Raw genomic sequence first — 25,610 nt, forward strand, 5'->3', positions numbered from 1 at the left:
CACAGAGGAAGCCTGGGCACCTGCCGGGGCTGCGGGATCCCCGGGCAGTGTAGGATGGAGCCCAATGCCTCCCCCCCATCGGGGTGCCGTACCGGCCCCCCCCGCACCATCGCTGCCGACCCCGGCAGCCCCCCCTCCGGCGGGACCTCCCGGGGCCAGGGCTCTGCCCTCGAGGCTGCCGGCGCCAGTGCCCGCCGCTCCCAGGCGGCCTCGGGAGCTGGACAGAGAAACCCGGGGCCGGTGAATGATGCTCCCGGGCGTCCCAGGGACAGCACGGGCCTGGCGGCCGGAGCGAGAGGCCTCAGAGCTGCCCCGGAGCCTGGGGCGGTCGGGTGGGGAAGGCTGCGGCCTGTGAAGAGCCCGGGGGTGACCTGACGGGGCCGGGGCGGCCTGCGGGGCGGGACGTGGCCCCGGGGGCGCGCCTGGCCCCGACGGGGCCCCGGCGGATCCGTCTTCGCTCAAGGCCGCGGCGCCTCGCGACACTCGGAGGCGCTTGGCAGCAGCGGCGCTTTACGGTAGCGCGACCCGGGCGCGGCGGACGGCGGCTGGAGCGCGATGAGCTTTTACGACGCGTTTCGCAGTTTCTTCGGGTTCCCGGGGCGGCGCAGGTACCGGCCCTGAGCCCTGGCCACCCCCGACTCGGCGCCCCTGGTCCCCCCGGCCCCGCAGACCCCAGCCCGGCTCCTCCCGGTTGTCCCCCGTGCCCCCGCCTGCATAGGCCCTGTCCCGGTTCCCCCCGCTACCCAGCCCCCTGTTGTCCCGCGGGTCCTGTTCCAGCCCCCGGTTGTTCTCCCGGGCCCGGGTGTCTCAGCGCCGCGGTCCCACAGGCCCCGGGACCCGCTCTTCGGCGGCACGGTGTGGGACGAGGAGGAGGAGGAGGAGAAGGACGCCCCGTCTCTGGCACAGCCTCCCCAGGACTTCGCCTTCGGTTTCAGCCCCGGCGGATCCCGCAGTGCCTTCGAGGAGCTGTTCCAGGACGTGGGCGAGCTCCTGGGCGTCTTCGGGGGGTTCTGGGCTGGGCCCCCGCAGCCCTTCGGTGGGGATGGGAAGGGGCTGCCCCCACCGGGGGCTGAGCGGGGCCCTGGAGGCCGATGCGGAGCCCCCTGGGTGGCCCGGCCTGACCCGGCTCCCTTTGCCCCCCCCCCCCCCCCCGCAGAGCCCCCTCTGCCCGGCCCCAGCGAGGGCAGCATGGGGCGGCAGCTGCGGGACTCCATGCTGAAGCACCCAGACAGTCCCGCTCCCGGTGCATCCCCAGGAGGTTCTGAGCGCCCCAGCGAGCCGGCCCAGCCCTGGAGGCCCTTCCTGGGGGTGGGTGAGGGCTCTGCCTCATGCGGGCTCAGCCATGGTGGCCGTCGGAGCCTGCCATTGCGGTGTCGCGCTTTGCCTCCCTGTCACCGGCATGTGGCTTTGCCTTGCAGGTGGAAGACGCTCACCCGGCTCCTCCCAGCCTCAAGGAAGACCAAGGTGGGTGCCAGGAGGAGGGCTACAGGGTCTCTGCCTTCCCCGCTTTACCAGCTCACACTGCTACAGCCCTCGGGGTGTGTCCTCACGCTGCTGTCACTGTCTCTCATCTCCCCTGCAGACCTGGACTCCCAGGTCTTCTCCACAGGGTTGGGGACCATCCTGAGACCCAACGAGCCCAAGTCCCACTCTTACTTCCAGAGCATCTCCGTCACCAAAGTAACTCTCCCCGACGGGGTGAGTGTCCCCTGCGGGTGCAGCGATGGCCCATGGGTGACCTGGGGACACCGTCCCTGGCGCAAGGAGCAGAGCCTGGGGTGGTGGTATCCCTCAGGGCTCGGTGCTCTGCGCAGGTGGTGGAGGAGCACCGGACCGTGCAGGACAGCCAGGGCCGCCGGGAGACAACGGTGACCCGCCGGAGGGGGGACCAGGCCTTCATCACCACCACCAAGGAGGACGGGCAGAGCAAGGACTACCGGGAGGAGGTGGTCAACATGGATGACCGTGAGTGGGGTGCTGAGGAGGGTGAGGGAAGCGGGCCAGGTCCCCTCTGAGGAAGCTCTCCCTGCTTTCCCAGGGGAGCTGGCACAGTTCGCGGGCACGTGGCCACAGCAAGACGAGCTCCACGCTCCCAACCTGAGCGACCCTTCGTCTGCACTGGGCAGCTTCTTCCGACACTGGTTCTCGAGCTGGTAGCTGTGCCCCCCCAGGCTGAGCACCCCGTAGGTGTTATGGGTGCAGGGTAGGGGGACCCCAGGGCCATGGGGACGGACACTGGCTTGGGACTCAGGCCGCTGGCTCCATCCAGGGTGGGTGGTGGGCAGCAGCCTCTTCTCACCATCTGTTTTTGTTGCAGATGCGTCAGATCCTGCTGGGGGCTGGCACCAGGGCTGGGGGCTGCCTGTCTTCTGGGGTGCTGCGGATCTGCGGGGACCCCTGTGGGGGCTGAGTGTGTGTGTGCATGCATGTGTATAGAGCAATAAAGTCTATTTATGCTAACGGCGACCTGCCAGGCTCCTTCAGGCTGGAACCTCCCCGATTCAGAGACAGAGCCCCACACAGCTGCCGGGGTGGCTCCCGGGGGCTGCCCCATGGGTTCAGGCAGCTGCCTGGCTTCTCTGCCCTGGCTCCATGCCCACGCTGCTCCCTGCCCACCTCCTTCTCCCATTTCACTGCCTGCCCTGTGCTGTGCTAACACCTCCCCTGGGCCGCTCTCGAGGGCCCATCCTGGGAGGCTTTCCAAAGGCCTCTTCATTAGCACTGCCTGTGGCTGTGGCTTGGGCAGGGATCTGGCAGGGAAATAGGGGGGCTCCCTGGATGGGAAACACCCGTGCCAGCTCACCTGAGCGAGGTCTCACTCGGGGACCCTCAGGGGGCTCCCGCCAGGTCTGGTCCTACTGGAGGATGCCAGCGTCACGAGGCAGCAGTGTCCCCAGCCCCACGTGGGACTCTGGTCCCTGCCAGGCGTCTCCCTGTGGTGTGGCCCTGGATTGGTTTAAAGTCTGCGTGTTATCACCCACCCCAGCCCTGGGGCTCATAAAATCGTGCCAGGACGGAGACACTGACGCTGCTGTTGCCGCTGCCCATTCCCAGCCGGCCCTATGGGCACCACTTCCTTCTTGAAGAAGGCCCGGGCTCTCCTCCGCATCCGGAACCAGCTGGTGCGGGAATGCCTGGCTGAGCTGCTGGCTGTCTTCGTGCTTATTGTGAGCGGGGCACACGGGTGGGCCGGGGCTGACCGTGGGGGTGGTGGTAGGCGCTGGGAATCCCAGGGCTCTCCTGCCTGTCCCTCGCCAGGGGTGGGGGGGGTTAGGGCTGCACCATGCTCGCCGAGAGACTTGACGCTGCCTGGCTTCCCACTTAGACCCTGTTCCTGCAGCGTGGTACACCCTCCACTGCAGCAGCTCCAGCACAATAAGGGCACCAGCACTGCCACGTGGTCCCTGAGGGCTGGGCAGCACATGCCTTGATGCCTCCCGCCCTGGAGCAGGCAAAGTTGGGGCTCCGGAGCCACACTTGGCATTTGGGCTGCATCCTGCGATGGCAAATGATGATGCCATGACTGCACCAGCAGCACCCGTTCCCCACTGTCTCCCCAGGGAAGCAGATTACTTAATTGTTGATGATTTGTTTGCTGTCAAAACCACAAGCGAGATCAGTAACTGCCTCCCTGCCTGTACCCCGTCTGGTGCCCAAAGCTGGAGCCCAGGGGATGGGGGAGAAAACCACAGAGGCAATGCAGTCAGAGGCACCAGAGCAGCCCTTACCTTGCTGCCCTTCTGCTGCCTGGGATCAGAGCTAATCCTGCCAGTGGCTGCAGTGCAGTGGAGCAGCAGCCCTTAGGGAGCAGGGGGGGAGCTTGGCGAGGGGCCAAGGGGGGCCACAGTTGGAGCTGTGTCCCTCTTCTCCAGCTGATCACCCTGAGCGGCTCAGCACAGATGGTCACCAGCTCCGGGACGAAGGGGAACATCCTCACCGCCTACCTGGCAGGCGCCCTGGCAGTCATGGTGGCCATCTACATGGCAGGGGGAGTCTCCGGTGAGGCTGGGGAGGTGGTCTCAGGTCCAACCTTCCCCCAGCTCCAGATTCCCCAGGACGCTCCAATCCCAGCCCCTCTCCCCGCTCCATTGCAGGGGCCCACCTGAACCCAGCGTTCTCCCTTGCCATGTGCCTGCTGGAGCAGTTTCCCTGGTGGAAGCTTCCCATCTTCGTGGCCGTGCAGACCTCAGGAGCTTTCATGTCTGCCGGAGCTGTCTATGCCCTCTACTATGGTACGGGGAGGTGGGCAGGAGCCTGGCAGGGGAACACTGCGGTTGTGCCGGGGTGGCTGGGCTCGCAGACGGGCTCTGCCTCTGCTCCGCAGATGCCATCCAGCACTACAGCAATGGGACCCTCACCACCTCTGGCCCCTGGGAAACCGCCTCCATCTTTGCCACCTACCCTGCTGACTACCTCTCCCTCTCCAATGGCTTCTTGGACCAGGTGGGTGCCGGTGTTGGCTCCCCTCAGACCGCTCTGGCGGTGCCGGTCCCTGCGGCGCTGAGCTTCCCTGCCAGCCCCACAGGTGATGGGCACAGCACTGCTGATCATGGGCATCCTGGCCATTCTGGACACCCGCAACAAGGGTGTCCCCAAGGGCCTGGAGCCGGTGGCCGTGGCCCTGCTGGTGTTCTCCATTGAGGTCTCCATGGGCTCCAACTGCGGCTGCCCCATGAACCCCGCGCGGGATTTCGGGCCCCGGCTCTTCACCTACGTCGCAGGTTGGGGTGCAGAGGTCTTCAGGTGGGTAGAGGGAAGGAGGCGAGGTGGGGGGTGGCAGGGGTGACCCCCTGCCCACCATGCCCCATCCCCAGCAGAGGCAATGGGTGGTGGTGGGTGCCAGTGGTGGCACCGCTGCTGGGGGCCGCCGTGGGTTCAGCCCTTTACCAGCTCCTCGTGGCTTTCCACCACCCGCTGGAGGAGGGTGACCCCCCAGCGGAGCAGACCTCCCTGGTCCTCGTCAACGTTGCCATCCCCCCAGACGCCGACATGTCACCCAGGGAGAAGGACGCTGGAGTGATGCTGCCCCAGAAGAAGTGACACCGGGGGGACCCCCCACCCCGAGCTGGCGACACGGTCGTAGTCCCCTGCCCTGTCCCTGTCACACCATTAAACAAGCCCTGAGGCCGTGGGGTGTCTCGTGTCTAGACAGGGGGGCAGCGGCGCAGGGGGAATAGGACGGGGGAGGCAGCGGCCCCCAGCCCCCCCGGGGGCAGGGGCAGAGCTGGACAGGCCTGGCTGCGGGGGACCCCGGTCCGGGGGACATGTGCTGCCGGGGGGGGGGGGGGGCTGCCCCCTTGGGACCCCCCGGGGCTGTCCCCGAGAGCCCCGAGGCTGGCCCTGGTACCCCCCGGGGGTATCCCTCTGCCCCCCACTCCGGGCCCCTCCCGGGGACCCCCTGGGGCTGCCCCGCTTGTACTCCGGGACCCCCTGGGACCACCGAGGCCGCACCCGGTACCCCCCGGGACTGCCCCCCCCCGCTCCCCGGGAACGCCCGATGCCGCCACCCCCACCCCCCGCTCCCCGGGCCGCCCCGTCCCCCCGGGGCAGCGTTCGGTCGCTCCCCCCCGCCGCCCGCACCACCCCCCCCATCACTTCCGCCGCCGACCGGCGCCGCCGCGGCCATGGGGCGTTGAGGCGGCGGCAGCGGCGAGGCAGCGGGAGCGGGGCCGCAGCGGCCCCGGTACCGGCCCCCCCGGCCCCCGGCCCCGGCCGCCCGCTCCCCATGGGCTGCGGGGCCGCGGGCCATGGAGCGGTGGGCGGCCCGCCGGGCCCCAGGTGAGCGTGGCAGGGCGGCGGCGGCGCCCGGTAGGCCCCGGTGGGCCCCGGTGCGGCCGTTGCCCCGGCAACGCGGCGGGGGCGGGGCGGGCCGGGAGGGCCCGGGCCGGGGCACCGGCAGCGGAGGCGCGGGATGGCGCCGCCGGGGCGCGCCGAGGTCCCGCAGCCATGACGGTGCCCCGGGACATGCCCGAGAAGTGGCGGCGGGTCCGCGGCCCCGGTGGGGCGGGTGGGTGCGGGGCGGGGTCCTGCGGCGGGGCCGGGGGGGTCTGGGGGTGCAGCTAAGAAGGGCTGCGGGTCTGGGGGTGCAGGGCTGGGGACGCCAATAAGCAAGACTGGGGGTGCAGGATCTGGGGGTTCTGGGCCAGGGGTCTGGGAGTGCGGGGCTGGGGGGGGTCTGTGGGTGCAGATATCCAGGGCTGGGGGTGCAGGTAAGCAAGGCTGGGGATATGTGGGTACAAGTTTGGGGGGACAGATAAGCATTGCTGGAGGGTCTGTGGGTGGCAGCTAAGCAGGGCTGGGGGTGCAGGGCTGGGGGTCTGGGAGTGCAGCTAAGCAGGGTTGGAGGTCTGGGATTGCAGGGCTGGGGGCACAGATAAGCAGGGCTGGTGGTGTGGGATTGCACAAGAAGAGGGCTGGGGGTGGAGGGGTGTGGGTGCTGGCGTGGGGGGAGCAAAGGGCCACATGACGTGGCTGGGCGGCTTCCCTGTTCTCTTGGGGTCTGGGGCTCCTGGGCTTGCCTGGGGGACTTTGGGTGGTCTGGGAGTGCAGAGAGGAGGTCTGGGGGTGCAGGGGCGCCGGGCTGACGGGGCGTGCTGTGTTGCAGAGGAGGAAAGGCGGGTGCGAGCCAATGCGCGGGAGTACAACGAGAAGTTCCAGTACGCGGTGAGTGGGGTGGCGGAGCCCAGTCCCTTGGGGTCTTGTCTTGAGGCTCAGGCAGGTTTGGGGGGCTGGGGCCTGCGTCACTCCCCCCCGGAGCAGCAGAGGGGGGGTTACAGCTAAAAATAGATGTTTGTCCCTGAGAAAATTGTGCTGATGAGCTGTTAATGCCAACGGAGCTCAGGGGCTGGAGCGGCCCAGCTGGAGGGGGGCACGGTGTGCTCCCATGGGGAGGGATGCAGCCCCCCCATCCTCTGCCGGGCCCCCCCCCCCCCGTTCTCCCTGCACCCCTGCCCAGTCCCCGATGCGGTTCTGTGTATGGCTAATTAATGAGCTTCCGGAGCCACTGGGGGAGGGGCACCGCTCACCTTGGCCTCCCCCTCCATGCTGGAGGTTATTTCTGGCTGCTCCAGACCAGGCCCTGCATCGGCCTCGCCATGGGCGGGGAGCAGGGGGTCTGGATCGGGGTGACCCTTGGGGAGGCTGGGTGCTGCCGCCCGGGTGGTCTGGATGCTGCCGCTGAAGGAGGGTGGTCCCTGGGTACTGGCTGGTGACTGAGGCGGAGGAATCGGCTTCTCGAGGAAGCTGCCACAGAGCTAGAGCAGGTGCAGGAGCCGGGGATCCAGGCTGCTGTCCAGAGCTCCCAAATTAGGGGTGCAGTGATCTGCAGCCCTGCCCCCAGAGTGCTGCTGGGGCGGGGGGGGGGCGGTGTTACAGGGCCTCAGCAACTCGTGACCCCCCTTCTCACCCCGTCCGTCCCCAGAGCAACTGCATCAAGACCTCCAAGTACAACATCGTCACCTTCCTGCCTGTCAACCTCTTCGAGCAGTTCCAGGAAGTGGCCAACACCTATTTCCTCTTCCTCCTCATCCTGCAGGTGAGTGCTGGAGGGCCTGGGGAGGCAGATGGGGGACCCCCCACACTCCTTCCCTGGCTGGGCAGCAAGGAGGGCCCAGGGCACATTCTGCCCCTGGCAGGCGGTGGGTTTGGCACCCTCGAGCAGGGGTAGCATGGGCCTGGGGCTGGCCTTGTTCCCTGTAACTCCCGCTCCCTGTCCCCAGCTGATCCCACAGATCTCTTCGCTCTCCTGGTTCACCACCATCGTGCCTTTGGTTCTTGTCTTAACCATCACAGCTGTCAAAGATGCTACCGACGACTATGTGAGTGGTCCCCCAGGTGCCCCTCTACCCAGGCTGGCTGCCGGCAGGGCATGGGGACTTGGGGCTGGGCAGGGGGCTGTGACCCTGATGTGGGTGTGCAGTGCCTGGGGCCATGGCGTTTGCAGGGGGAGGGACACAGGATCCCATCCCCAGAGGAGGGGCTGACGCTGCTGTCTCTTCCCTTCCGCACCCAGTTCCGCCATAAAAGTGACAACCAGGTGAACAACCGGCAGTCTCAGGTGCTGATCGGCGGAGTGTGAGTGTCATGGGGACAGGGCAGCCGGGGACAGGGCCACGGGGCCCTGCGGGATGCAGCACAGGGCTGCAGGCAGGGGCAGAGTGCAGTGGGGCAGGGGAGAGGCAATGCTGCTGGCTCCTGCCTAACTCCACTCTGCTGTCCCTCCGCAGCCTCCGGCAAGAGCAGTGGATGAATGTCCGTGTCGGAGACATCATCAAGTTGGAGAACAACCAGTTCGTGGCGGTGAGTGTGGCACCAAGGCAAGCACGGTCCCAGCTGGACAGCATGCAGGGACAGCAGCATGGTGTGGTGCTGCACCCGCTCTGCTTTTCTGCTCCTCCATCATCTCCTGGGGTGCAGACATCAGGGATTCACCAGCCTGGAAATTGCATTTAAGTTGTAGCGCTTGAGCCATGTTTGAGCTCCGGGGATTTGGCTGATGTGGGCGCTTCAGGCGATGGTGTTCATGTCAGGGTGCTGGCAGCACCCTGCTAAGGACGCGTGGTTCTGGAGATCCCGCTGGCCCCTGGCATCCGAGGGCCAGGAGCTTCCCTGGGGAAGGTGTAGGGGAGCCCCAGCATCAGCACAACCCTTCACGTGTCTCTCCCGGCAGGCTGACCTCCTCCTCCTCTCCAGCAGCGAACCCCATGGGTTGTGCTACATAGAGACCGCGGAGCTGGACGGGTAGGTAACCCCTGCTCGTCTTGGCTGGCAGGGGAAGCTGAAAGGCAGGAGTGAGAATGGGCTGTGGGCAAGGCAGGAGCTGCCACAGACCTGAAACTGGGGAACATCTGCGAAGGCCCTCCCTGCCAGCCTGTCACTAACCCCACACGTGGTGCCTCCTTGCCCGCAGAGAGACCAACATGAAGGTACGGCAGGCCATCCCTGTCACCTCGGAGCTGGGTGACACCAGCAAGCTGGCTCAGTTTGACGGTGAGTGCCTGCAATGGGGGAGCCCCTCGGTTTCCTCCTCCATCACCTGGTGTGGGTCCACCCTGGAGACACCAGGACCATCCACACGGTGGTGTGGTCCTGTGGCTTGAAGCGGATCTCTGGGGAGCTGGGGACAGTGCTGGGAGCACTGGGGTGGAGCTGGCCACATGCAGAAGGCATGTTACAGCCGAGCCATCCCCTGCACCCAGGCGAGGTGATCTGTGAACCCCCCAATAACAAGCTGGACAAGTTTGGCGGGATGCTGTACTGGAAGGAGAACAAGTACCCCCTGAGCAACCAGAACATGCTGCTGCGGGGCTGCGTCCTACGCAACACCGAGTGGTGCTTCGGCCTCGTCATCTTTGCAGGTGGGCTGGGACAGCTGCTGCCGCTGCACTGCGTGGAAGGAAGAGACCCCGCTAATGCTCTTCCCTCTCCCCAGGGCCCGACACGAAACTGATGCAGAACAGTGGTCGGACCAAGTTCAAGCGGACGAGCATCGATCGGCTGATGAACACGCTGGTGCTCTGGGTATGCGGAAGGCAGATCCCAGGGAGCACTGACTCTGACCCGGTTGGGGCTCTGATGTCCTGTCCTGTCCTGTCCTGTCCTGTCCCCAGATCTTCGGGTTCCTGGTGTGCATGGGGGTGATCCTGGCCATCGGCAACGCCATTTGGGAGCATGAGGTGGGCGTCTGCTTCCAGATCTACCTGCCCTGGGATGAGGGGGTGCACAGTGCCTTCTTCTCCGGCTTCCTCTCCTTCTGGTCCTACATCATCATCCTCAACACTGTGGTGCCTATCTCGCTCTACGTGAGGTAGGGCAGGGGCCGAGGGGCTGGGCTGTGGGTGTGCGAGGGGCAGGCACCAGGAATTAGGGGTGCCCTCTGGGGAGGGGAGATGGGGATGGAGACCCACGGGCAGAGCTGTGTGCGTGGGGTGGGCATGAGCTGCTCTCCTGGTGATGGGCCACATCTGCCCTCAGGGATACCACAAGACCTGAGACCCCACAGGTCCTTTGGGGCCCTCCCAGCTGTGTCTGTCCGGCTGCTCGTCTCTCCCTGCCCTGGCTGCATGCTGGTTATTTTGCTCAGCCCTCCTGCAGCTCCCAGGCTTCTGCACTGTCCCCTTCTCTCTCTCTTTTAATTTCTCTCTCTTTTCGTTCCCCAGCATGGGTTCTGTCACCCTTAGCCCCGAGGTAAGAACGTGTCACCCCCACCCCTCCCACTAGCTCATTGCTGTCTGCCCTGGGCGCCGGGGAGGGGGTTTGGGGCGCGTAGGTGTGAGAGATGCCTGGGGAGCCCTGTGGGCTACCCCCTCGGTGCCAGGTCCTGCATCCCCAGCCCTGGCTTGGTGGTGGCTGTCGGTAGGAGCGGGTGCGGGCCAGCCCTGGGGAAGGGCGCGGGAGCCAGCAAGCAGCATGGGGGCCCTGGGTGCCAGGGTGCCCCAGGTGCTTGGGGGTCTGGGGTGGGTGGGTGTGTGCCCATCGCTGGCTCAGCAGAGTGTGCTGCCCTGCCCCGGTGACACCCACCTTTCCCCCCTGCAGTGTGGAGGTGATCCGTCTCGGGCACAGCTACTTCATCAACTGGGACAAGAAGATGTACTGTGCCAAGCGCCGGACGCCAGCCGAGGCCCGGACCACCACCCTTAATGAGGAGCTGGGGCAGGTGGAATACATCTTCTCTGACAAGACCGGCACCCTCACCCAGAACATAATGGTCTTCAGCAAGTGCTCTGTGAACGGGCACAGCTATGGTGAGTGCAGGGCACCGGGGCCGGGCTGAGTGCCTGCAGGGTGCGGAGGTACTGGCTCCCCTCCTGCAGACCCTTTGGGGCACTTGGGGCAGCTGGAGGACAAAGGGGCTCAGCTGTAGCGTTGTGGGGCTGCCACTGCCCTGTGGCCTCCCTGGGTGTGGGTGCCAGTGGGGCAGCAGCATTGGGTCCCTGTCCTGGTTAACTCTGTGCCTCGGTTCACAGGTGACATGCAGGATATGCTGGGTCACAAGGTGGAGCTGAGAGAGGTAAGGGTACTGCAGGGCCAGTGCCTGGCTGTGCCGTGTGCCGCAGGGGCGTAACCCCATGTCTGCCCCTGCCAGAGGCCAGAGCCAGTTGATTTCTCCTTCAACCCACTGGCGGACCCACGGTTCCAGTTCTGGGACCCCAGCCTGCTGGAAGCCGTCAATCTGGGAGACCCCCACGTGCATGAGTTCTTCCGCCTGCTCTCGCTCTGCCACACCGTTATGTCTGAGGAGAAGAGTGAAGGTGGGTGCGGAGGGCAGGACCTGTCCCTGCACAGCTTGGGGCATGGCGCTGGCTCTGACCCGCTGTGCTGTCCCCAGGGGAGCTGTATTACAAGGCTCAGTCCCCGGATGAGGGAGCGCTAGTCACGGCTGCCAGAAACTTTGGCTTTGTGTTCCGGTCCCGCACGCCAAAGACCATCACGGTGCACGAGCTGGGTCGAGCCATCACCTACCAGCTGCTGGCCATCCTGGACTTCAACAACATCCGCAAGCGCATGTCCGTCATTGGTGAGGTCCTGGGCATGGCACAGGGGCTGTGGGGTTGTGAGGGCCGTGGTGGGGCTGGGGTGTGGGGGCTCAGTGCGGTGTGCTGGAGACCAGCCCCATGCGGATGGTGATGTGACTGTGGAGGCATCATGGGGTCATGGCTGGGGGTTGGAGTGGGACCTGCTCCTACACCCCTGAGCCAGGCAGCTTGTCCCCTGCTCCCTGCAGTCCGCAGCCCCGAGGGCAAGATCCGGCTGTACTGCAAAGGTGCTGACACCATCCTGCTGGAGCGCCTGCACCCCATCAACCAGGACCTGACCAACGTCACCACTGACCACCTCAATGTGAGTGGGGCAGGGTGCTGCGGGCAGGGCTGGGAAGGGAAGAGAGGCTGCCCAGAAGCACGGAGCCTGGCTTGTGCCATGTCCTGGGGGGCAGTCGGGGTCTGGGGGGCACCGTCAGGGTCTGTCTGTGCACCCAGCTCCAGCCACTTGCAGGAATATGCTGGTGAGGGGCTGCGGACGCTGGTGCTGGCCTACAAAGACCTGGAGGAGAGTTACTATGAGGACTGGTCCGAGCGGCTGCACCGAGCCGGCAGTGCCCCTGAGGCCCGTGAGGATCGCCTGGCTCGGCTCTATGACGAGGTGGAGCATGATATGATGGTACGTGGGCTGGGGGCACTGGGGACGGGAGGTGACTGGGGGGCAGCCCCTGCTGACCTCCCACCTGTTTGGGTCCCCCAGCTGCTTGGAGCCACAGCCATCGAGGACAAACTGCAGCACGGGGTCCCCGAAACCATTGCCATCCTGACGCTGGCCAACATCAAGATCTGGGTGTTGACGGGGGACAAACAGGGTGAGGCATTGCTGGGGTAGGAGTCTGGGCTGGCTGCAGATGAGAACATTCATGGGCTGGATCCCACCTGCCTGGGGGGTGGTGGGACAGATGCTCCCCCCTGAGCTGACCCTGGCTCAGCCCCTGGTTTCCTGTCCCCAGAAACAGCTGTGAACATTGGCTACTCCTGCAAGATGCTGACGGATGACATGACGGAGGTGTTTGTGGTCACAGGCCACACTGTGCTGGAGGTGCGAGAGGAGCTCAGGTGAGGGTCGGGGGGGCAGGGCTGGCCGGAGGACACACGTGGGGCCAGCGTGGGGCACAGCTGCTTGTGGGGGAGCTGGGGGATATGGAAGTGCCCTGAATCGGGGCCCCCAACCCCTCTCTTTCTCCTCAGAAAAGCCCGGGAGAAGATGATGGATGCATCGCGCTCCATCGGCAACGGCTTCTCCTACCAGGAGAAACTCTCCTCCTCCAAGTTCACCTCAGTGCTGGAAGCCATCGCAGGCGAATATGCCCTGGTCATCAATGGGCACAGCCTGGTAGGGACCTGGGAGTGCCAGGCTGGACAGGGCACCATGCCCAGCTGTGGGCCATGCTCCCCATTGTCCCCCTGCTCTCCTCTCAGGCCCACGCACTGGAGGCTGACATGGAGGTGGAGTTCCTGGAGACGGCATGTGCCTGCAAGGCTGTCATCTGCTGCCGCGTCACACCCTTGCAGAAAGCCCAGGTGGTGGAGCTGGTGAAGAAGTACAAGAAAGCTGTGACCCTGGCCATCGGGGATGGGGCCAACGATGTTAGCATGATCAAGAGTACGTCCTGGGGTCTGGGGAGCTGCAGGAGGGACAGGTCCCCCCTTGCACCATTCCGGGCCCCACGGCAGCCTCTGTCCTCGCCCCTCTGTGCCCCACTGGAACACAGTCCCACTGTGGGGGGCTGCCACCCCTGGTTTCCTGTGCTCCTGGCAGAGCCCTCCTCACTTCATGTGTGTCTTCACTCTGCAGCTGCCCACATCGGGGTGGGCATCAGCGGGCAGGAGGGCATCCAGGCAGTGCTGGCCTCCGACTACTCCTTCTCACAGTTCAAGTTCCTGCAGCGCCTGCTCCTGGTGCACGGGCGCTGGTCCTACCTACGCATGTGCAAGTTCCTCTGCTACTTCTTCTACAAGAACTTCGCCTTCACCATGGTCCACTTCTGGTTTGGCTTCTTCTGCGGCTTCTCAGCGCAGGTGCGTTGCTGGCTTCTTGTGCTTAGAGTTGGGGAGGGTTTGTCTGTGGGACCCCTCTGCTCAGAAGTGTGCCCCGGTCCCCAGGCTCCCTGTGGGACCTCATCCTGCACCAGCAGGCACAGCTTGGGATCCCTCCGGAGCGTGGCAGTGTGTGGTGGGTGCGAGGAGCCTGTATGGCCGGGGCTGCCACTCGGTGGCAGCAGCAGCCTGTGCCACTTGGGGTGGGCACCCTCGGGAGGGGGGGCTGGTGGTGGCTTTCCTTTTCCGGCAGCTTTGGGTGCTGGGGCCGGCTGGGGCATGGGGCGGGCAGGTCTTGTGTCCCCCTGAGCACTCCATTCCACGCAGACCGTGTATGACCAGTACTTCATCACACTGTACAACATCGTCTACACGTCGCTGCCCGTGCTCGCCATGGGCGTCTTCGACCAGGTATGGTGGGGGGCGGTGAGGGTGGTCCTTGGGTGCATGAGGAGCTGGCCCGGCTCCCCTGCATGACCCACGCTACGGGAGAAAGGGGTGCCTGGGTGCCCAGGCTGGGCTGTCCTTGTCCTTCTGTGGGCGGTGGTGGAGGTCAGCCCAGCCCCAGCCTGCCCGGGGCTGGAGGGAGGTGCCCAGAGTGCCTCGTGCCCCCAGGATGTGCCAGAGCAGCGGAGCATGGAGTACCCCAAGCTCTACGAGCCTGGGCAGCTGAACCTGCTCTTCAACAAGCGGGAGTTCTTCATCTGCATCGCCCAGGGCATCTACACCTCCGTCCTCATGTTCTTCATCCCCTACGGCGTCTTCGCTGATGCCACCCGTGATGATGGCGCCCAGCTGGCCGACTACCAGTCCTTCGCTGTCACTGTCGCCACCTCCCTTGTGATTGTCGTCAGCGTGCAGGTGGGGACACGGCTGCTTGGTCCCAGCCCCTCGCCTGTAGCACAAAGTTTGGGTCCCATCCTGCCCTGTGGCCGTACTCAGAGCACTGCAGCCATCCCCTGAGCCCCGCCTCCCCCTTCCCCTCTCCATCAGATCGGGCTGGACACAGGCTTCTGGACGGCCATCAACCACTTCTTCATCTGGGGCAGCCTGGCCGCCTACTTTGCCATCCTCTTTGCCATGCACAGCGACGGCCTCTTCCAGCTGTTCCCCAACCAGTTCCGCTTTGTGGGTGAGTCCCAGGGGGGCTGAGCGATGCCGCCCCACCCCAGCAGGGTGCTGCCCCAGCTGAGCCCTGGCTGGACTCGCGTTTCCCCCCCAGGTAATGCACAGAACACGCTGGCCCAGCCCACGGTCTGGCTGACCATTGCCCTCACCACCGTGGTCTGCATCATGCCCGTTGTGGCCTTTCGCTTCCTCAAGCTGGACCTGAAACCCGAACTCTCAGACACGGTGAGAGAGTGTGGCCTGGGGAGCGAACACGGGGTCCCGACCCCAGAGGGCATGCGGTTCTGGGGGTCCCTGACCCTGTCCCCTGGTGATGTCCCCAGGTGCGCTACACTCAGCTGGTACGGAAGAAGCAGAAGACCCAGCACCGGTGCATGCGGCGTGTGGGGCGTGTGGGCTCGCGCCGTTCCGGCTACGCCTTCTCCCACCAGGAGGGTTTTGGGGAGCTCATCATGTCGGGCAAGAACATGCGGCTCAGCTCCCTGGCGCTCTCCAGCTTCGCCACCCGCCCCAGCGCCGGCTGGATTGAGACCCTGCGCAAGAAGAAAGGCAGCGACAGCAGCACTGCCGCCAGCCCCAGCGGCGCGGCCGACAAGACGCTCAAGGTGTGAGGCTGGGGGAGTTGCGTTCCCTCCTGTGCAGCCAGGGGGCCCCCTGCCCCCTTCTCTCACTATGGCCCATGGGGGGCCAAGCCCCTCCTGCGGGGGGTTCCTGTGGGGGGAGCAGAGGCCATGTGGGCCCAGGTACTGAGGTTTGGAGGAGTCTGGACTGCCACAGTGTAACCAAAAAAATACTCTTCCCCGTCCCCAGGATGGACGGCCGCTGTCCCCAGCAGCCCCCTCAGGCCGCTCCTCTGTCAGTATTCACCTCCACGGAGTGCAAATACCCCATCACACGCGAATGTATTATGCCAGAGCCACCGCTGCAGGTGGGCGCAGGGGGTCTGGGGGGGCTGTGACAGCGCCCTGCCCCCTCGCCCACTCCTCAACCACGTGTCTTCTTTTTATATAAAACAGGAAAAAAAAAAAAAAAAGATAAAAAAACCAAAACCCCACAACAACAACAACAAAAAAAAAGGAAGGAAAAACCCTCCACGTTTACAGAGCAACTTGTTTCTCTCAGTGTTGGCACGGCTGGTTATGGAGGGAGCGCGGGGGGCCAGACACTGGTGCTGGGGGGCGAGGGATGTCACTGTCCTCCAGCCCCCTGCCTTGGGATGCGCTGGGATGGGGTGCTGGGTGGGAAAGGGGAAGCGTTCCCTGGCTCCTTCCTGCTTTCTGCGGGAAGCAGGGGCGTTTGCAGGCCGCTGTGATTCACTCCCACGCTGGGTTCTTGCACAACCCTCGGCTTCTGCTTCTTCCCTCCTCCTCGCCAGCTCCCAGGGGACCAGACCCTTGGAGGGAGGGGGTGGCAGGTGGGCATCGCCCCCTCCCTGTCAGAGGGTCTCTGGGGGGGTGTTAGGCTCCCAGGGGCCGCTCTCTCCTTGATACCAAAGAGGAAACTGTTCAGGACGGGCTCTGGCATGGGCTGGAGTCTATTTTTGGGGGTGTTTGGGGGTTATTTTGTGTCGCGGGGGGGGCAGGGGCGAGGATTGGGTCATCTAATTTATTACACGTTTCTATATTGCGGAATTGTATCATTTTATGGGGCCACAGAGAAAAGAACCAAAAACCAGCTTTTTCTATATAAAAAAGAAAAACGTTCTGAGCAGCTTCTGCCGTGTCCTGTGTCCTGCGGGGGCGGGTGGCGGGTGCACGTGCGGGCCACCGGGAGCACCGGGGTCCGGGCACCCCCCCACACCCCCGCATACCCCCCCAGCCCCAGTGCCGGCTGGCCCCGCCCCGCCGGGCGCACGTGCTGCTGCTGCTGCCGCCGCGGGGCCGCCCCCCCACCCGGCTCCCCCCTCCCCGCCCCGGTTTCACAACCGCGGGCACCGGCCGCGCCGCGGGCCGCTCCGCCGATGTTCTGCCCGGGGCCGGCCGCATGGCGCGGCTGCCGGGGCCGCTGCTCCCCGCCGCTCTGCTCCTCCTCGCCGCCGCCGCCGCTCCCGCTCCTGCTCCTGGACGGCCCTGCGGCTCCACCGGTGAGTGCGACCGGCACCGGGGAGGGCGGGGGGGGTTGGAGCGGCGGGAGTCCCGTCCCGTCCCGTCCCGTCCCGTCCCGTCCCGTCCCGCTCCGCTCCCCGCGGCGGGGTTGCGCCGGCTCGGGCCGGGGGAAGGGGAGGTGACTGCCCGTACCGGGGCCCCGCGGGTCCGGGTTACGGGGGGGGACGGTTCCCTGCCAGCGCCGACGGAGCTCGGCCGGGCCCCGGGAGAACGGGCAGGGTGCGGCTACGGGGCACCCCGGCTGGGTGCTGGGTGCTGGGTGGGTGCTGAGGCTGGCTGGGTACTGGATGTTGGGTGCTACTCGGTGCTGGGTGGGTGCTGGGTGCGTTCCCGGCAGCAGGAGCCGACGGGAACCGGCAGGTCCGCGCTGGCTGTTGACCTTTGCAGCCAGAGCCGGGAGAGCTGCCCCGGGCGGCCTTCCTGGCCCCAGCCCAGGCCTTGGCCGGGTGCTGCCCGGCCGCTTAACCCCTCCAGCGCCGGACCCCCAGCACCCCCGGGGACCCCCAGCCTGCTGTTCGCCCAGACACCCGCTCCCAGCTCTCTGCTCCCCACGCTGCCCAGCCGGGTCCCACCACTGGACCCCCCACTCGCACCCTGGCCAGGTGCTGCAGTGGCTGTCCCTGTGGTGGTGCTGGGGGGGTCCGTGTGCCAGGTGGCCAATGCCCGGCTCGGTGGGGAAGTGCTGGCTCAGCAGGAGCTGCCACTCGCTCCGGCTCGGTGCCTCCAGCAAATATTGACACCGAGCAGCCGCTGGGAATGGGGAGCAGAAGGTGGGGCGTCCCCCTTCTCTGGGGACACCCGGAGGGCCTGGGGTCTCATCTCTATTGCCTGACCCTCTCTTGTCCCCCTAGGGCTCTCGCGGGACACGGTGCTGGGCCGCCTGGGAGCAAACGTCACGTTGACCTGCCAGGACAAGGGGCTGGCGAACGTCACCGTGTCCTGGAAGATGGAGAAGTGGGGGACGGTGGCGGCGGTGGTGGGGGGCCATGACCGGTGGCTGGCGGAGGGCAACACACTGCTCCTGTGGCGACTGCGCTACGAGGACTCGGGGCGCTACAGCTGTTATGTGGGGGGCCGCCCACTGCACACCCTGCGGCTGCTGGTGGAAGGTGGGTCCGCGCTGGGGCGGGGGCTTCCCTCGCAGCATCGCCCAGTCCGGCGTCCCCCGTCCCCCAGCGCCTCCCTGCCTTGCAGAGCCCCCTGAAACTCCCCGGGTCTCCTGCTACCGGCGGAGCCATGACAAAGATGTCCTGTGCGAGTGGCCGCTGCAGGCGAAGCCATCCCCAGGGACGCGGGCGATGCTCTGGGTGAAGCGGAGGTGAGTGCTGTCCTAGCACCTACCTGTGCCTGGGACCCCATGGCATGGGACGCAGGGGACTTTACTGTCCCTCCCCACAAGACCCTTTCCCTGATGTCGGACGGGACTGCCCCATGCCTGGTGTGTGCCACAGCCCCAGCCGAGCCACATCCCCACAGGTTTGCGGCTGAGAATGCCACAGAGCAGCGGTGCCGCTACTTCTCCAAGGCGCGGAAGTTTGTTTGCCGGGTGAAGGTGCCACCCGGCGCTGATGACACCAAACCCCTCGTGGTGTCCACGTGCGTCAGTAATGGCGCCGGCGGCTTAGCCGGTGAGGACAGGATCATCACCCTCAGCAGCGTCCGTGAGTACCACTCCCGTCTTGCCAGGGGCTGGGGCCGGCTGAGCGGCATGGTGCCGGGCCCTGAGCCCCCCCTTCCCCAGCAGTGAAGCCCGATCCTCCCCTCAATGTGACAGTGGAGGCACTGGAGAAGGCACCGCAGCAGTTGCGTGTCAACTGGTCGTACCCCTCGTCCTGGGACCCCCGCTTCTACTGGCTCCGCTTCCAGGTCCGCTACCGCCCTGAGCCCGCTGAGACCTTCACGGAGGTGAGATACACATACACCCCCCCCAGTGTGGGGCTGTCCCCCAGCCCCGGCGAGGCTGTCCCCAGCCCCGTGCTGCCCATGTCCCCTCCAGGTGGAACAGGTGATGACAACATGGCTGGACATCCGTGACGCCTGGCGAGGGACACGGCACGTGGTGCAGGTGCGGGCGCAGGAGGAGTTTGGCCACGGCGCGTGGAGCGAGTGGAGCCAGGAGGCTGTGGGCACCCCCTGGACAGGTAGGAGGGGGACATGTGGCCCCAAGGCCAGGGGCTCAGGCCGGGGTCCCCCAGCCTCACACTCCTCCCTCCCCTTGCAGACCCCAGGGACCTCACCTCTGAAATGGGACCCTTCAGCTCGCAGGTAGGGCACGGCCTCAGCCCCGAGGGGACACAACGCGTTCCTGGTTGGATGTCATGACCCCGTGTGGGACAAGGGGATGCCAGGGTGGGGGGGGCTGCCCCATCCCATGGCGCCTCCCTGCCTTCTCTTGCAGTTCCCCATGGAGGATGGCACCTATGGGGTCACGCTGCCCCCCGAGCTCTTCGGGGAAGATGCTGCTGATGGTGCTGGTGGTGAGGAGGGGTCTATGGGTTGGCTGCCGGGGGCCGGGAACCACAGGACCCTCATCCCCACAAGGAGCCCATCCTCTCTCTCTGCTGCAGGGGCTGTCATGGAAGCCAGTGCTCGCTCTGTGGCATCCCCCTACGCCTTCCTGGTGGCCGGGGGGAGCCTGCTCCTGGGCATCGCCCTCTTTGTTGGCATCGTGGTGAGGTGAGTGCCTAGGGGAAGGGAAGGGGGGGACATGACTCTACCTGCCCCCCCCCTCGACCTGGGACCACTTTCCTCTCCTGCAGGTACAAGCAGACATGGCGGACGGGTGGGCAGCGGGGGGCCAAGCAGGAAGGCGAGGCGCAGCACGTGCTAGTGCCCCTGGGCCCCCCCAGCCCCCCACTCAGTGAGACCCCCCTGCTCTCGCCCCCTGGCCCCCTGGCCCCTGGGGCTCTCCATATCACCAATTTGGACTATTTCTTCTCAGAGCAGTAGCCGGGGGCTGGATGCACTGGCAAGTGCCTGCGGGTTGGGCGGGGGTCCCAGGGCTGGGATGTGGCCCCGGGAACAGCCCAGCCCCCCCCCCCCCCATCTGGGGGTGCTGAAAGCCACCCCAGGTCTCAGGACTGGGAGCAGCCTCTGAGGAGGGGATAAGAGTTGCCCCCGTGGAGAACCAGCCAGGGAGGTCCCCAAGATGGGTCCCGAGGGGGCAGCTCCGGGGCCATGGCCAAGCTGAGGTGGCTGGGGGTGAAGGCGCTGGAAGCACGGCTGCATAGGAGCGTGGGAGCAGGGCTGGGCTCTGCCCGTGGGGCCGGGTTTGGGGGTCCCGCGGGGAAGGGCCTAGCCCCCACAGTGCCGTGGGTGTCAGGGAGTAGGGGGCCTGGCTGGATCAGCCCCATCCCTCTGCCCTGGCCCCGCCCCCACCCCGGGGCTTATTTTTAAAGCACGTGTTGGGGAAATGTGGCAAAACGTGACTCAAATAAATGCCTTGGATTTGTAATGGAGTGGGTGCTTTTGAGGGGGGGGAATAATGAAGGGGTCACTGCAGTCTCCCTCTCCTGGGAGTGACTCCAGGGGGTGGTGGGGTCAGGCTGGGCTGTGCACTCCCTCCAGTCAAGGCCATGCACCCCCAGTCCATGCACCATATGCCTTGCTGTGCCCCCTAACCCTACCATGTACCCCAAGCCGTGCCCCCCATGCCACTAAGTGCCTCCCAGGCTGTGCACCCCATGCTGTGCTCCCCCGCAATGCCATGTATCCCCAAGCTGTGACCCCATGCCAATGAGTGTTCCCCGGGCCCTGCTCTGAGCAGCAACCCACCCCATGCCAGGTTATGCAACGCCCTGGGGAGCTGCAGCTGCACCCAGGCAGGAAACCGCAGGGCAAGGGGAACGGGTGCCCAGGCACCCTGGGGACACCACATTCCCCCCCGCCCCAGCCGGCCCCACTCTATAAAAAGCCCGGCAGGATGCAGATGTGCGGGTTGGGGCAGCCCCAGTACCCCTGCCCCCCAAAAGCAGGGTGGCTTCTGCCAGCATCAGTCTGGGGTTGAGTTACCTGCTTCCGCTCTCCCAAGCAGGCAGGTGACCCCGGGGGGGGGGGGGGGGCGAGGGGCTGCATCCCAAGGTCAGCCCGGATGGGCCCCCAGCCCCAAAAACCTGCCCTGGTTTCAGGCAGCACCACGGCCCCACTGCCAGCAGAGCAGAGCCTGGCAGCCAGGTCCCAGGCAGGGAAGTGGCTGCGTGTCTTGCTGCACCCTCCACAGCACCCACATCCTGGGCACCTGCCTGTCCTGGCACCCTCAGGGCCCCAATCCCTGCACCTCTGCAGACCCCAACACCATCCCTTCCCCATTGCAGCCCCCAGCCCCAATCCTGCCCCATCCCTTCCCCACTGCAGCCCCCAGCCCCAATCCTGCCCCATCCCTTCCCCATTGCAGCCCCCAGCCCCAATCCTGCCCCATCCCTTCCCCCATTGCAGCCCCAGCCTACCCCCCAGGACCACCTGCCTCCTCTCAGCCAACAAGTTTATTTTACTACTTCGTTACACATCCCAGGCTTGCTGCGTCCCCCTGCCCCCAGTGCTGGAGGCAGCCCTGCAGTGGGTTGGCTCTGGCACAGGGTGGACAGAATCCGTCCCAGCAAAAGGGCAGCTCAGCCCTGCCGGAGTCCAGTGGTGGGCAGCAGCCACCAGGCAGGAGTGGGGTCCCTGCAGGGCTGGGGATGTGACTGAGGGGTCCTCCGCTGGACCCTTCCTGTGGCGATTGCCAGGGCTGGACCCTGCCCCATGCCCTGGGGCCAGGGGTCGCAGGCCACTCGTGGGGGGGGCATTAGTGGGTGCTAATGCAGCTTGCAGTGGACAGGGTGCAGCAGAGCCATGTGCTCAGCTCCTTTGAAGGGCAGCTTCTCAGTAGAGTAGTAGTGCACGACCTCGGGGATGCTGGCAAAGACGCCGCTGGCCTGGCTGAGCGTGTACTTGTTGTCCTTGGTCCGGGCCACGATGATGTGGACGCAGCCCTGGCTGGTCCTGGGTGAGCGGCGGGCGTCAGTGGTGCCGCCAGCGCCTGCCTGCCCAGTGGCCACAGCCGCATCCACCCCTGTTTGTTCCCGTCCCACTCCGATTGTTTCGGCTCCAGGGGCTCCGCTTCCTCAGGAAGGAAACGCCACCAGCGCTCCCGACAATGCGCCAGGGAGGGGGACACGCCACCCCCCCCCCCCCCCCCCCGCCCCAGCACAGCGCCAGGATGCCTGGGTCCCCCCCACTGGTTGGGGGGGGTGCCATCCCCTGGGATGTGGGTGCTTCCACCCCATCAGGGCTCTGGTGTGAACAACAGGGAGGGGTGTTCCTGCCACAGCATCCCTCCAGGGTGGGACCCCTCCCTCCCCGGGGCCAGGACCCCCCCACCACTCCACAGCTGCTATGCCACTCACTTGAGTGCGATGGAGTACTTGCCGCTGCCAGTCTCGCTGGTGCGCACCAGGTAGCCGGCCTCCCGGCACGCCTGCAGCCGGCTCTCTGCCTCGGCCCGCGTGATGGCCCCATGGTACCAGCTGTGGGGGGACGCCGAGGGGACGCTAAGCGGTGGCAAAGCACTGGTCAACCCCCCCAACCCCCCTCCCCCTGCCTTTTCCCACCCCAGCTGCCGCGTGTGGCTTGGCCTTGCAACTCACGGCTGCTTCTCCAGTGCCAGGGCAGGGTCCACCCGCTCCCCGTCGCCATGTTCAGCACCCGCCTGCTTCAGCATCTTGGGGGTCCAGCTCTTCTGGCGTAGGTGCTGCCGTGGCACCTCCTCCTTGGGACGCTCTGAGCCCTCGAACTGGACTGGGGAGGGGGGGAATGAGATGTAAGCCCCCTCCATGCTACCTCCATCCCCATCCCTAGCTCTGTCCCTCCCCAGCACCGTCCCCAGCCCTAGGCCCACCCCCTTCCCCACCCTCATTCCATCCATGTCCCCATCTCCATCTAGTCCAACCCTCCCTGCCGTGAGCAGGGACATCTCCCACTCGGTCAGGTTGCTCAGAGCCCCATCCTACTGGACCTCAAATGTCTCCAGCGATGGAGCATTGACCACCTCTCTGGGGACTCTGTGCCAGTGCCCCATCACCCACAGCGTAAAAAATTTCTTCCTTATCTAATCTAAATCTTCCCTCTTTTAGTTTAAAACCCTTAGTCCTAGCACTACAGGCCCTACTGAAAAGTCTGTCCCCATCCCCATTCCCATCCCCTACCTGACAGTGCTTTGACGATCTGCTCCTTCTTCCACTCCCAGGGCTGCTCGTACTCGCCCGCCGGGCGCTCATCATTCTCGGGCAGGCGCCCGTCCCCAGCCCTTGCCCTGCGCTCTGGGGTCCCCCCGGCCACCCCCTCCCCGGGCTCATAAGGGGTGTCGTAGAGCTGTGGCCCCTTCCCCGTTGCCTCCTTGCCTGCCGGCCACTTGGCTGGCTCTGGCTTGCCACCCCCCTCCCCGGGCTCGCCAGGACTGTCCAGCAGCAGGATGGCTTTGACCAGGGGGTCCTTGGAGCCCCGACGGCGGATTTCTGCAGGGAAGAGGGATGGTGGGTCAGGGAGGGGGCTGTGTGTCCCCTGAGATACCCCTCCCCAACTCTGGTGCTTGGGTGGGGATGTGCACCAGGGACCCCATGCTGGGGACACCCCATTAGGAACAGGCTTGGGAGGAGCCAGAGCAGGAAGGGGCCCATCCTCATGGCGCCTGGCCTGCTGTTGCAGCCCCGAAGCTGCCGGTGCCGTGGGCACAGAAACATGCCGGTGGGGCCGGCCAGGGTCCGCAGCGGCAGGATGCTACACCCTGCGCTGGAGCTTGGCCCTGCGGGAGGCCACCCCAGGGGGCTCACACCCCTCCCAGCCCCCCGCTTCGCCCCATGGCGCCGGGCTCCACCAAACAGCCCGGGCTGCCCCACACGGAAAAAAACCATCAGCAGCAAATCTTTTATTTCCAGCTTCCGGCCAAGTCAGTTCCTGTTGTTCTGGCCAGCTGGGCGGCTGCCGCGCTGGCCGGGGGGTCGCTGGCTGGGGGGCACAGCCGCGTGGGACCCTCAGGGGTGCTGTGTGTATCCTCCAGGACAGCTGGAGAGCATTGAGGGCTTTGCATGAGCCCCATGCACCCATGGGGTGATGGCAGCAGGTCATGGCACCGGGCAAGGTGCAGGCGGGCACGGGTCAGCGTCCGGCCTCGCGCCCACTCCTTATCTGGCCCTGCACAGCCGCAGGAAGCGGCGAGCGGCTTTCCTGTTCCCGGAGCCTCCCTCGCCGTGCGGCTCCAGGGGCAGCCGTTCGCTCCCAGCTGGGGAGCAGTGCTAGCCGCGTTGCTGTGGCATGGCACAGCACGTACCTGTGATCATCTGCTGGGCATCGTACGGCTCCATATAGCCATCATTCTCCCCCAGGCGCTCAGCATCCCGCTGCCCCTTGGTACGCTTGGCATCGTAGGGGTCGGCGTAGTCCTCCAGGATGATGACCTAGGGAGGGGACGGGCACCATCAGCCTCAAGGGGCTGTCAGGTGTCCCACCAGGTGTGACGGTGGTGGTGGAGTGGGAGAGGGTGGTGGGGATGCCACTGGCGCAGCACCAGGCAGGGGACAGGGACACTGGAGTCCCCGGGGCAGGATGGCAGCTCATCTGGGGTAGATGGAGCAATGCCACAACCCCATGAGGGTGCACCCGGTGGCACCTTTGGGTGGGGGCAGAGCCCATCCCTATGCACCCCAGCGGTGGGGAGGAGCCTGGGGGGGGGGGACTCGGGGACCCTTTTGGGTGACACCGCCCCTCCCCGACTGGCTCCCAGCCACCCTGGGGCTGTGTGGGGGTGAAAGTCCGGCTTCCCAGAAAAGATTTACGTCAGCCTTTGTTTAACCAGCGGCAAAGTGCCGGGGTCAGGGTGGGATAAGAGACAGTGGGATGCGGCAAGGGGGCCTGGCAAGCGCTCCCCCCCCCACCCGCCACCGGGCAGATGAAGGGCGATCAGGATGAAGGGAGCTTTGAAAAGGATTTGAAGGCACCAGAGCCGGGCGCGATGAAAGGCCGGGGTTAGCTGGGCTAATGAGCCGGAGCCCAAAGCGGTTAAAGCTGTGGGTGCCACGCGCTCCCCCCCCCCCCCCCAGCCCCCTTCTCCTCTCCGGTCCCCCTCTTACCGTCTCTGTCTTGGGGGTCTTCCCCTTGTCCTGCTCAGGGGCAGGGAGGCCAGTGGGCAGGGGGCCAGGGTACCCCTTCCCGTTCTTCTCGTGAGCCTCCACCTTGATGAGGCGGTTGATGTAGGTGCTGCAGGTTTTGGGAGGTCCCTCTGGCGTGCCCCCCTCCACTCGTGAGTTCTTCCGCATCTTCCCAGTGGCGGCCTGAAGCAAACCCTGCAGGTTGTCCCGTGACAGCCGCCCACCCCCCTCCTTGCCAACCCCCAGGCCGGGCCGGCAGCCGCCCAACTCGGCGGCTGAATTCTTGCGGCTCTTGCCCAGGCTACCGCTGCCTGGCCGAGCCCTCTCCGAAACCGTCTTCAGGTTGGAGGGGAACTCCTTGAACCACTTGGCCGCCATGGGGCTGGGGAGGGGCAGGGTGCCACAGCCCCCCCGGGGCTCCTCGCCACCCCACGGCCGCCCCACGGGCTCAGGGCTGGCTCAGCCCGGGGGCACGGGGCAGCCCGGCTCCCCCCAGCCCTGGGAGCAGGACCCTCGGTGGCCAGGGGCCAGCCCAGGAGGGGAATACGGGCAGGGGGGGTCCGGGGCCTTCGCCCCCGACGTGGGTGGGGGGGCTCCAGGCGTCCTTCGCCCCCGCGGGGACGGCTGGCGGGTCCCCAGGGGTGCCGGTGCCCGCGTCCCGGGGAGGGGACCGTGTCTCC

At 66.2% G+C, this 25,610-nt stretch overlaps 5 protein-coding genes across 16 annotated transcripts; 4 read left to right on the forward strand and 1 right to left on the reverse strand.

Moving 5' to 3' along the window:
• Positions 1-473: 473 nt before the first annotated feature.
• HAX1 (HCLS1 associated protein X-1) lies at positions 474-2,460 on the forward strand. Of its 5 annotated transcripts, XM_030026674.2 has the most exons (8): positions 474-608; positions 828-1,036; positions 1,157-1,308; positions 1,419-1,464; positions 1,583-1,698; positions 1,815-1,965; positions 2,039-2,183; positions 2,318-2,460. In XM_030026674.2, exons 1-7 carry the CDS (start codon positions 556-558, stop codon positions 2,155-2,157), a joined length of 846 nt encoding a protein of 281 aa, XP_029882534.1. In that variant the 5' UTR covers positions 474-555; the 3' UTR covers positions 2,158-2,183; positions 2,318-2,460. The 5 variants fall into 5 exon arrangements, with proteins under 5 accessions (XP_029882534.1, XP_040982264.1, XP_040982266.1 ...); XM_041126330.1 differs by having other exon boundaries at positions 828-1,308; positions 2,039-2,202; XM_041126332.1 differs by having other exon boundaries at positions 828-1,308; positions 2,039-2,198.
• A 95-nt stretch (positions 2,461-2,555) lies between these two features.
• Positions 2,556-5,214, forward strand: AQP10 (aquaporin 10). Its single transcript, XM_030026673.2, has 6 exons — positions 2,556-3,167; positions 3,873-3,999; positions 4,095-4,232; positions 4,325-4,443; positions 4,526-4,743; positions 4,815-5,214. Exons 1-6 carry the CDS (start codon positions 3,063-3,065, stop codon positions 5,038-5,040), a joined length of 933 nt encoding a protein of 310 aa, XP_029882533.1. The 5' UTR covers positions 2,556-3,062; the 3' UTR covers positions 5,041-5,214.
• A 411-nt stretch (positions 5,215-5,625) lies between these two features.
• Positions 5,626-16,412, forward strand: ATP8B2 (ATPase phospholipid transporting 8B2). 5 transcript variants are annotated; one of them, XM_041126325.1, is made up of 28 exons: positions 5,626-5,778; positions 6,605-6,663; positions 7,421-7,534; positions 7,719-7,817; positions 8,012-8,073; positions 8,226-8,298; positions 8,669-8,739; positions 8,909-8,988; positions 9,198-9,356; positions 9,431-9,519; positions 9,609-9,805; positions 10,534-10,742; positions 10,965-11,008; positions 11,084-11,249; positions 11,327-11,515; positions 11,723-11,838; positions 11,992-12,156; positions 12,238-12,349; positions 12,491-12,596; positions 12,729-12,873; positions 12,960-13,143; positions 13,336-13,559; positions 13,905-13,988; positions 14,193-14,438; positions 14,571-14,709; positions 14,800-14,930; positions 15,029-15,310; positions 15,516-16,412. In XM_041126325.1, exons 1-28 carry the CDS (start codon positions 5,748-5,750, stop codon positions 15,714-15,716), a joined length of 3,777 nt encoding a protein of 1,258 aa, XP_040982259.1. In that variant the 5' UTR covers positions 5,626-5,747; the 3' UTR covers positions 15,717-16,412. The 5 variants fall into 5 exon arrangements, with proteins under 5 accessions (XP_040982259.1, XP_040982258.1, XP_029882320.1 ...); XM_041126324.1 differs by lacking the exon at positions 5,626-5,778 and adding an exon at positions 5,887-6,007; XM_030026460.2 differs by lacking the exon at positions 5,626-5,778 and adding an exon at positions 5,887-6,007 and having other exon boundaries at positions 15,029-16,412.
• Positions 16,413-16,609: 197 nt separating this feature from the next.
• On the forward strand, positions 16,610-20,264 carry IL6R (interleukin 6 receptor). 3 transcript variants are annotated; one of them, XM_030026469.2, is made up of 10 exons: positions 16,610-16,788; positions 17,662-17,919; positions 18,005-18,128; positions 18,287-18,471; positions 18,552-18,715; positions 18,807-18,951; positions 19,032-19,075; positions 19,209-19,287; positions 19,378-19,486; positions 19,570-20,264. In XM_030026469.2, the coding sequence occupies exons 1-10, from the start codon at positions 16,689-16,691 to the stop codon at positions 19,757-19,759; spliced, it is 1,398 nt and encodes a 465-aa protein (XP_029882329.1). In that variant the 5' UTR covers positions 16,610-16,688; the 3' UTR covers positions 19,760-20,264. The 3 variants fall into 3 exon arrangements, with proteins under 3 accessions (XP_029882329.1, XP_029882331.1, XP_029882330.1); XM_030026471.2 differs by having other exon boundaries at positions 18,585-18,715; XM_030026470.1 differs by having other exon boundaries at positions 16,611-16,788; positions 18,555-18,715.
• Positions 20,265-21,276: 1,012 nt separating this feature from the next.
• SHE (Src homology 2 domain containing E) lies at positions 21,277-25,610 on the reverse strand. 2 transcript variants are annotated; one of them, XM_030026472.2, is made up of 6 exons: positions 24,913-25,602; positions 24,114-24,240; positions 22,993-23,301; positions 22,435-22,585; positions 22,195-22,314; positions 21,277-21,790 (listed from the first exon to the last, which is right to left on the reverse strand). In XM_030026472.2, the coding sequence occupies exons 1-6, from the start codon at positions 25,306-25,308 to the stop codon at positions 21,604-21,606; spliced, it is 1,290 nt and encodes a 429-aa protein (XP_029882332.1). In that variant the 5' UTR covers positions 25,309-25,602; the 3' UTR covers positions 21,277-21,603. The 2 variants fall into 2 exon arrangements, with proteins under 2 accessions (XP_029882332.1, XP_040982262.1); XM_041126328.1 differs by lacking the exon at positions 22,993-23,301 and having other exon boundaries at positions 24,913-25,610.

Source organism: Aquila chrysaetos, chromosome 9 (genome assembly GCF_900496995.4).
Source record: "Aquila chrysaetos chrysaetos chromosome 9, bAquChr1.4, whole genome shotgun sequence".
Lineage (NCBI taxonomy): Eukaryota > Metazoa > Chordata > Aves > Accipitriformes > Accipitridae > Aquila > Aquila chrysaetos.

Coding starts and splice junctions, on each gene's coding strand:
- ATP8B2 (XM_041126324.1), top strand. CDS start 5,947: ATGACGGTGCCCCGGGACATGCCCGAGAAGTGGCGGCGGGTCCGCGGC. Junction 6,008..6,604: donor CCGCGGCCCCGGTGGGGCGG/GTGGGTGCGGGG, acceptor GCTGTGTTGCAG/AGGAGGAAAGGCGGGTGCGA. Junction 8,074..8,225: donor CAGGTGCTGATCGGCGGAGT/GTGAGTGTCATG, acceptor GTCCCTCCGCAG/CCTCCGGCAAGAGCAGTGGA.
- AQP10 (XM_030026673.2), top strand. CDS start 3,063: ATGGGCACCACTTCCTTCTTGAAGAAGGCCCGGGCTCTCCTCCGCATC. Junction 4,233..4,324: donor TGTCTATGCCCTCTACTATG/GTACGGGGAGGT, acceptor TCTGCTCCGCAG/ATGCCATCCAGCACTACAGC. Junction 4,444..4,525: donor CCAATGGCTTCTTGGACCAG/GTGGGTGCCGGT, acceptor CCAGCCCCACAG/GTGATGGGCACAGCACTGCT.
- HAX1 (XM_041126330.1), top strand. CDS start 556: ATGAGCTTTTACGACGCGTTTCGCAGTTTCTTCGGGTTCCCGGGGCGG. Junction 1,309..1,418: donor CCTGGAGGCCCTTCCTGGGG/GTGGGTGAGGGC, acceptor TTTGCCTTGCAG/GTGGAAGACGCTCACCCGGC. Junction 1,966..2,038: donor GGTGGTCAACATGGATGACC/GTGAGTGGGGTG, acceptor CTGCTTTCCCAG/GGGAGCTGGCACAGTTCGCG.
- SHE (XM_030026472.2), bottom strand. CDS start 25,308: ATGGCGGCCAAGTGGTTCAAGGAGTTCCCCTCCAACCTGAAGACGGTT. Junction 23,302..24,113: donor TGCCCAGCAGATGATCACAG/GTACGTGCTGTG, acceptor TCTTCCCTGCAG/AAATCCGCCGTCGGGGCTCC. Junction 22,315..22,434: donor CTGGCACTGGAGAAGCAGCC/GTGAGTTGCAAG, acceptor GTCCCCCCACAG/CTGGTACCATGGGGCCATCA.
- IL6R (XM_030026469.2), top strand. CDS start 16,689: ATGGCGCGGCTGCCGGGGCCGCTGCTCCCCGCCGCTCTGCTCCTCCTC. Junction 18,472..18,551: donor CATCACCCTCAGCAGCGTCC/GTGAGTACCACT, acceptor CCCCTTCCCCAG/CAGTGAAGCCCGATCCTCCC. Junction 19,288..19,377: donor TGCTGCTGATGGTGCTGGTG/GTGAGGAGGGGT, acceptor TCTCTGCTGCAG/GGGCTGTCATGGAAGCCAGT.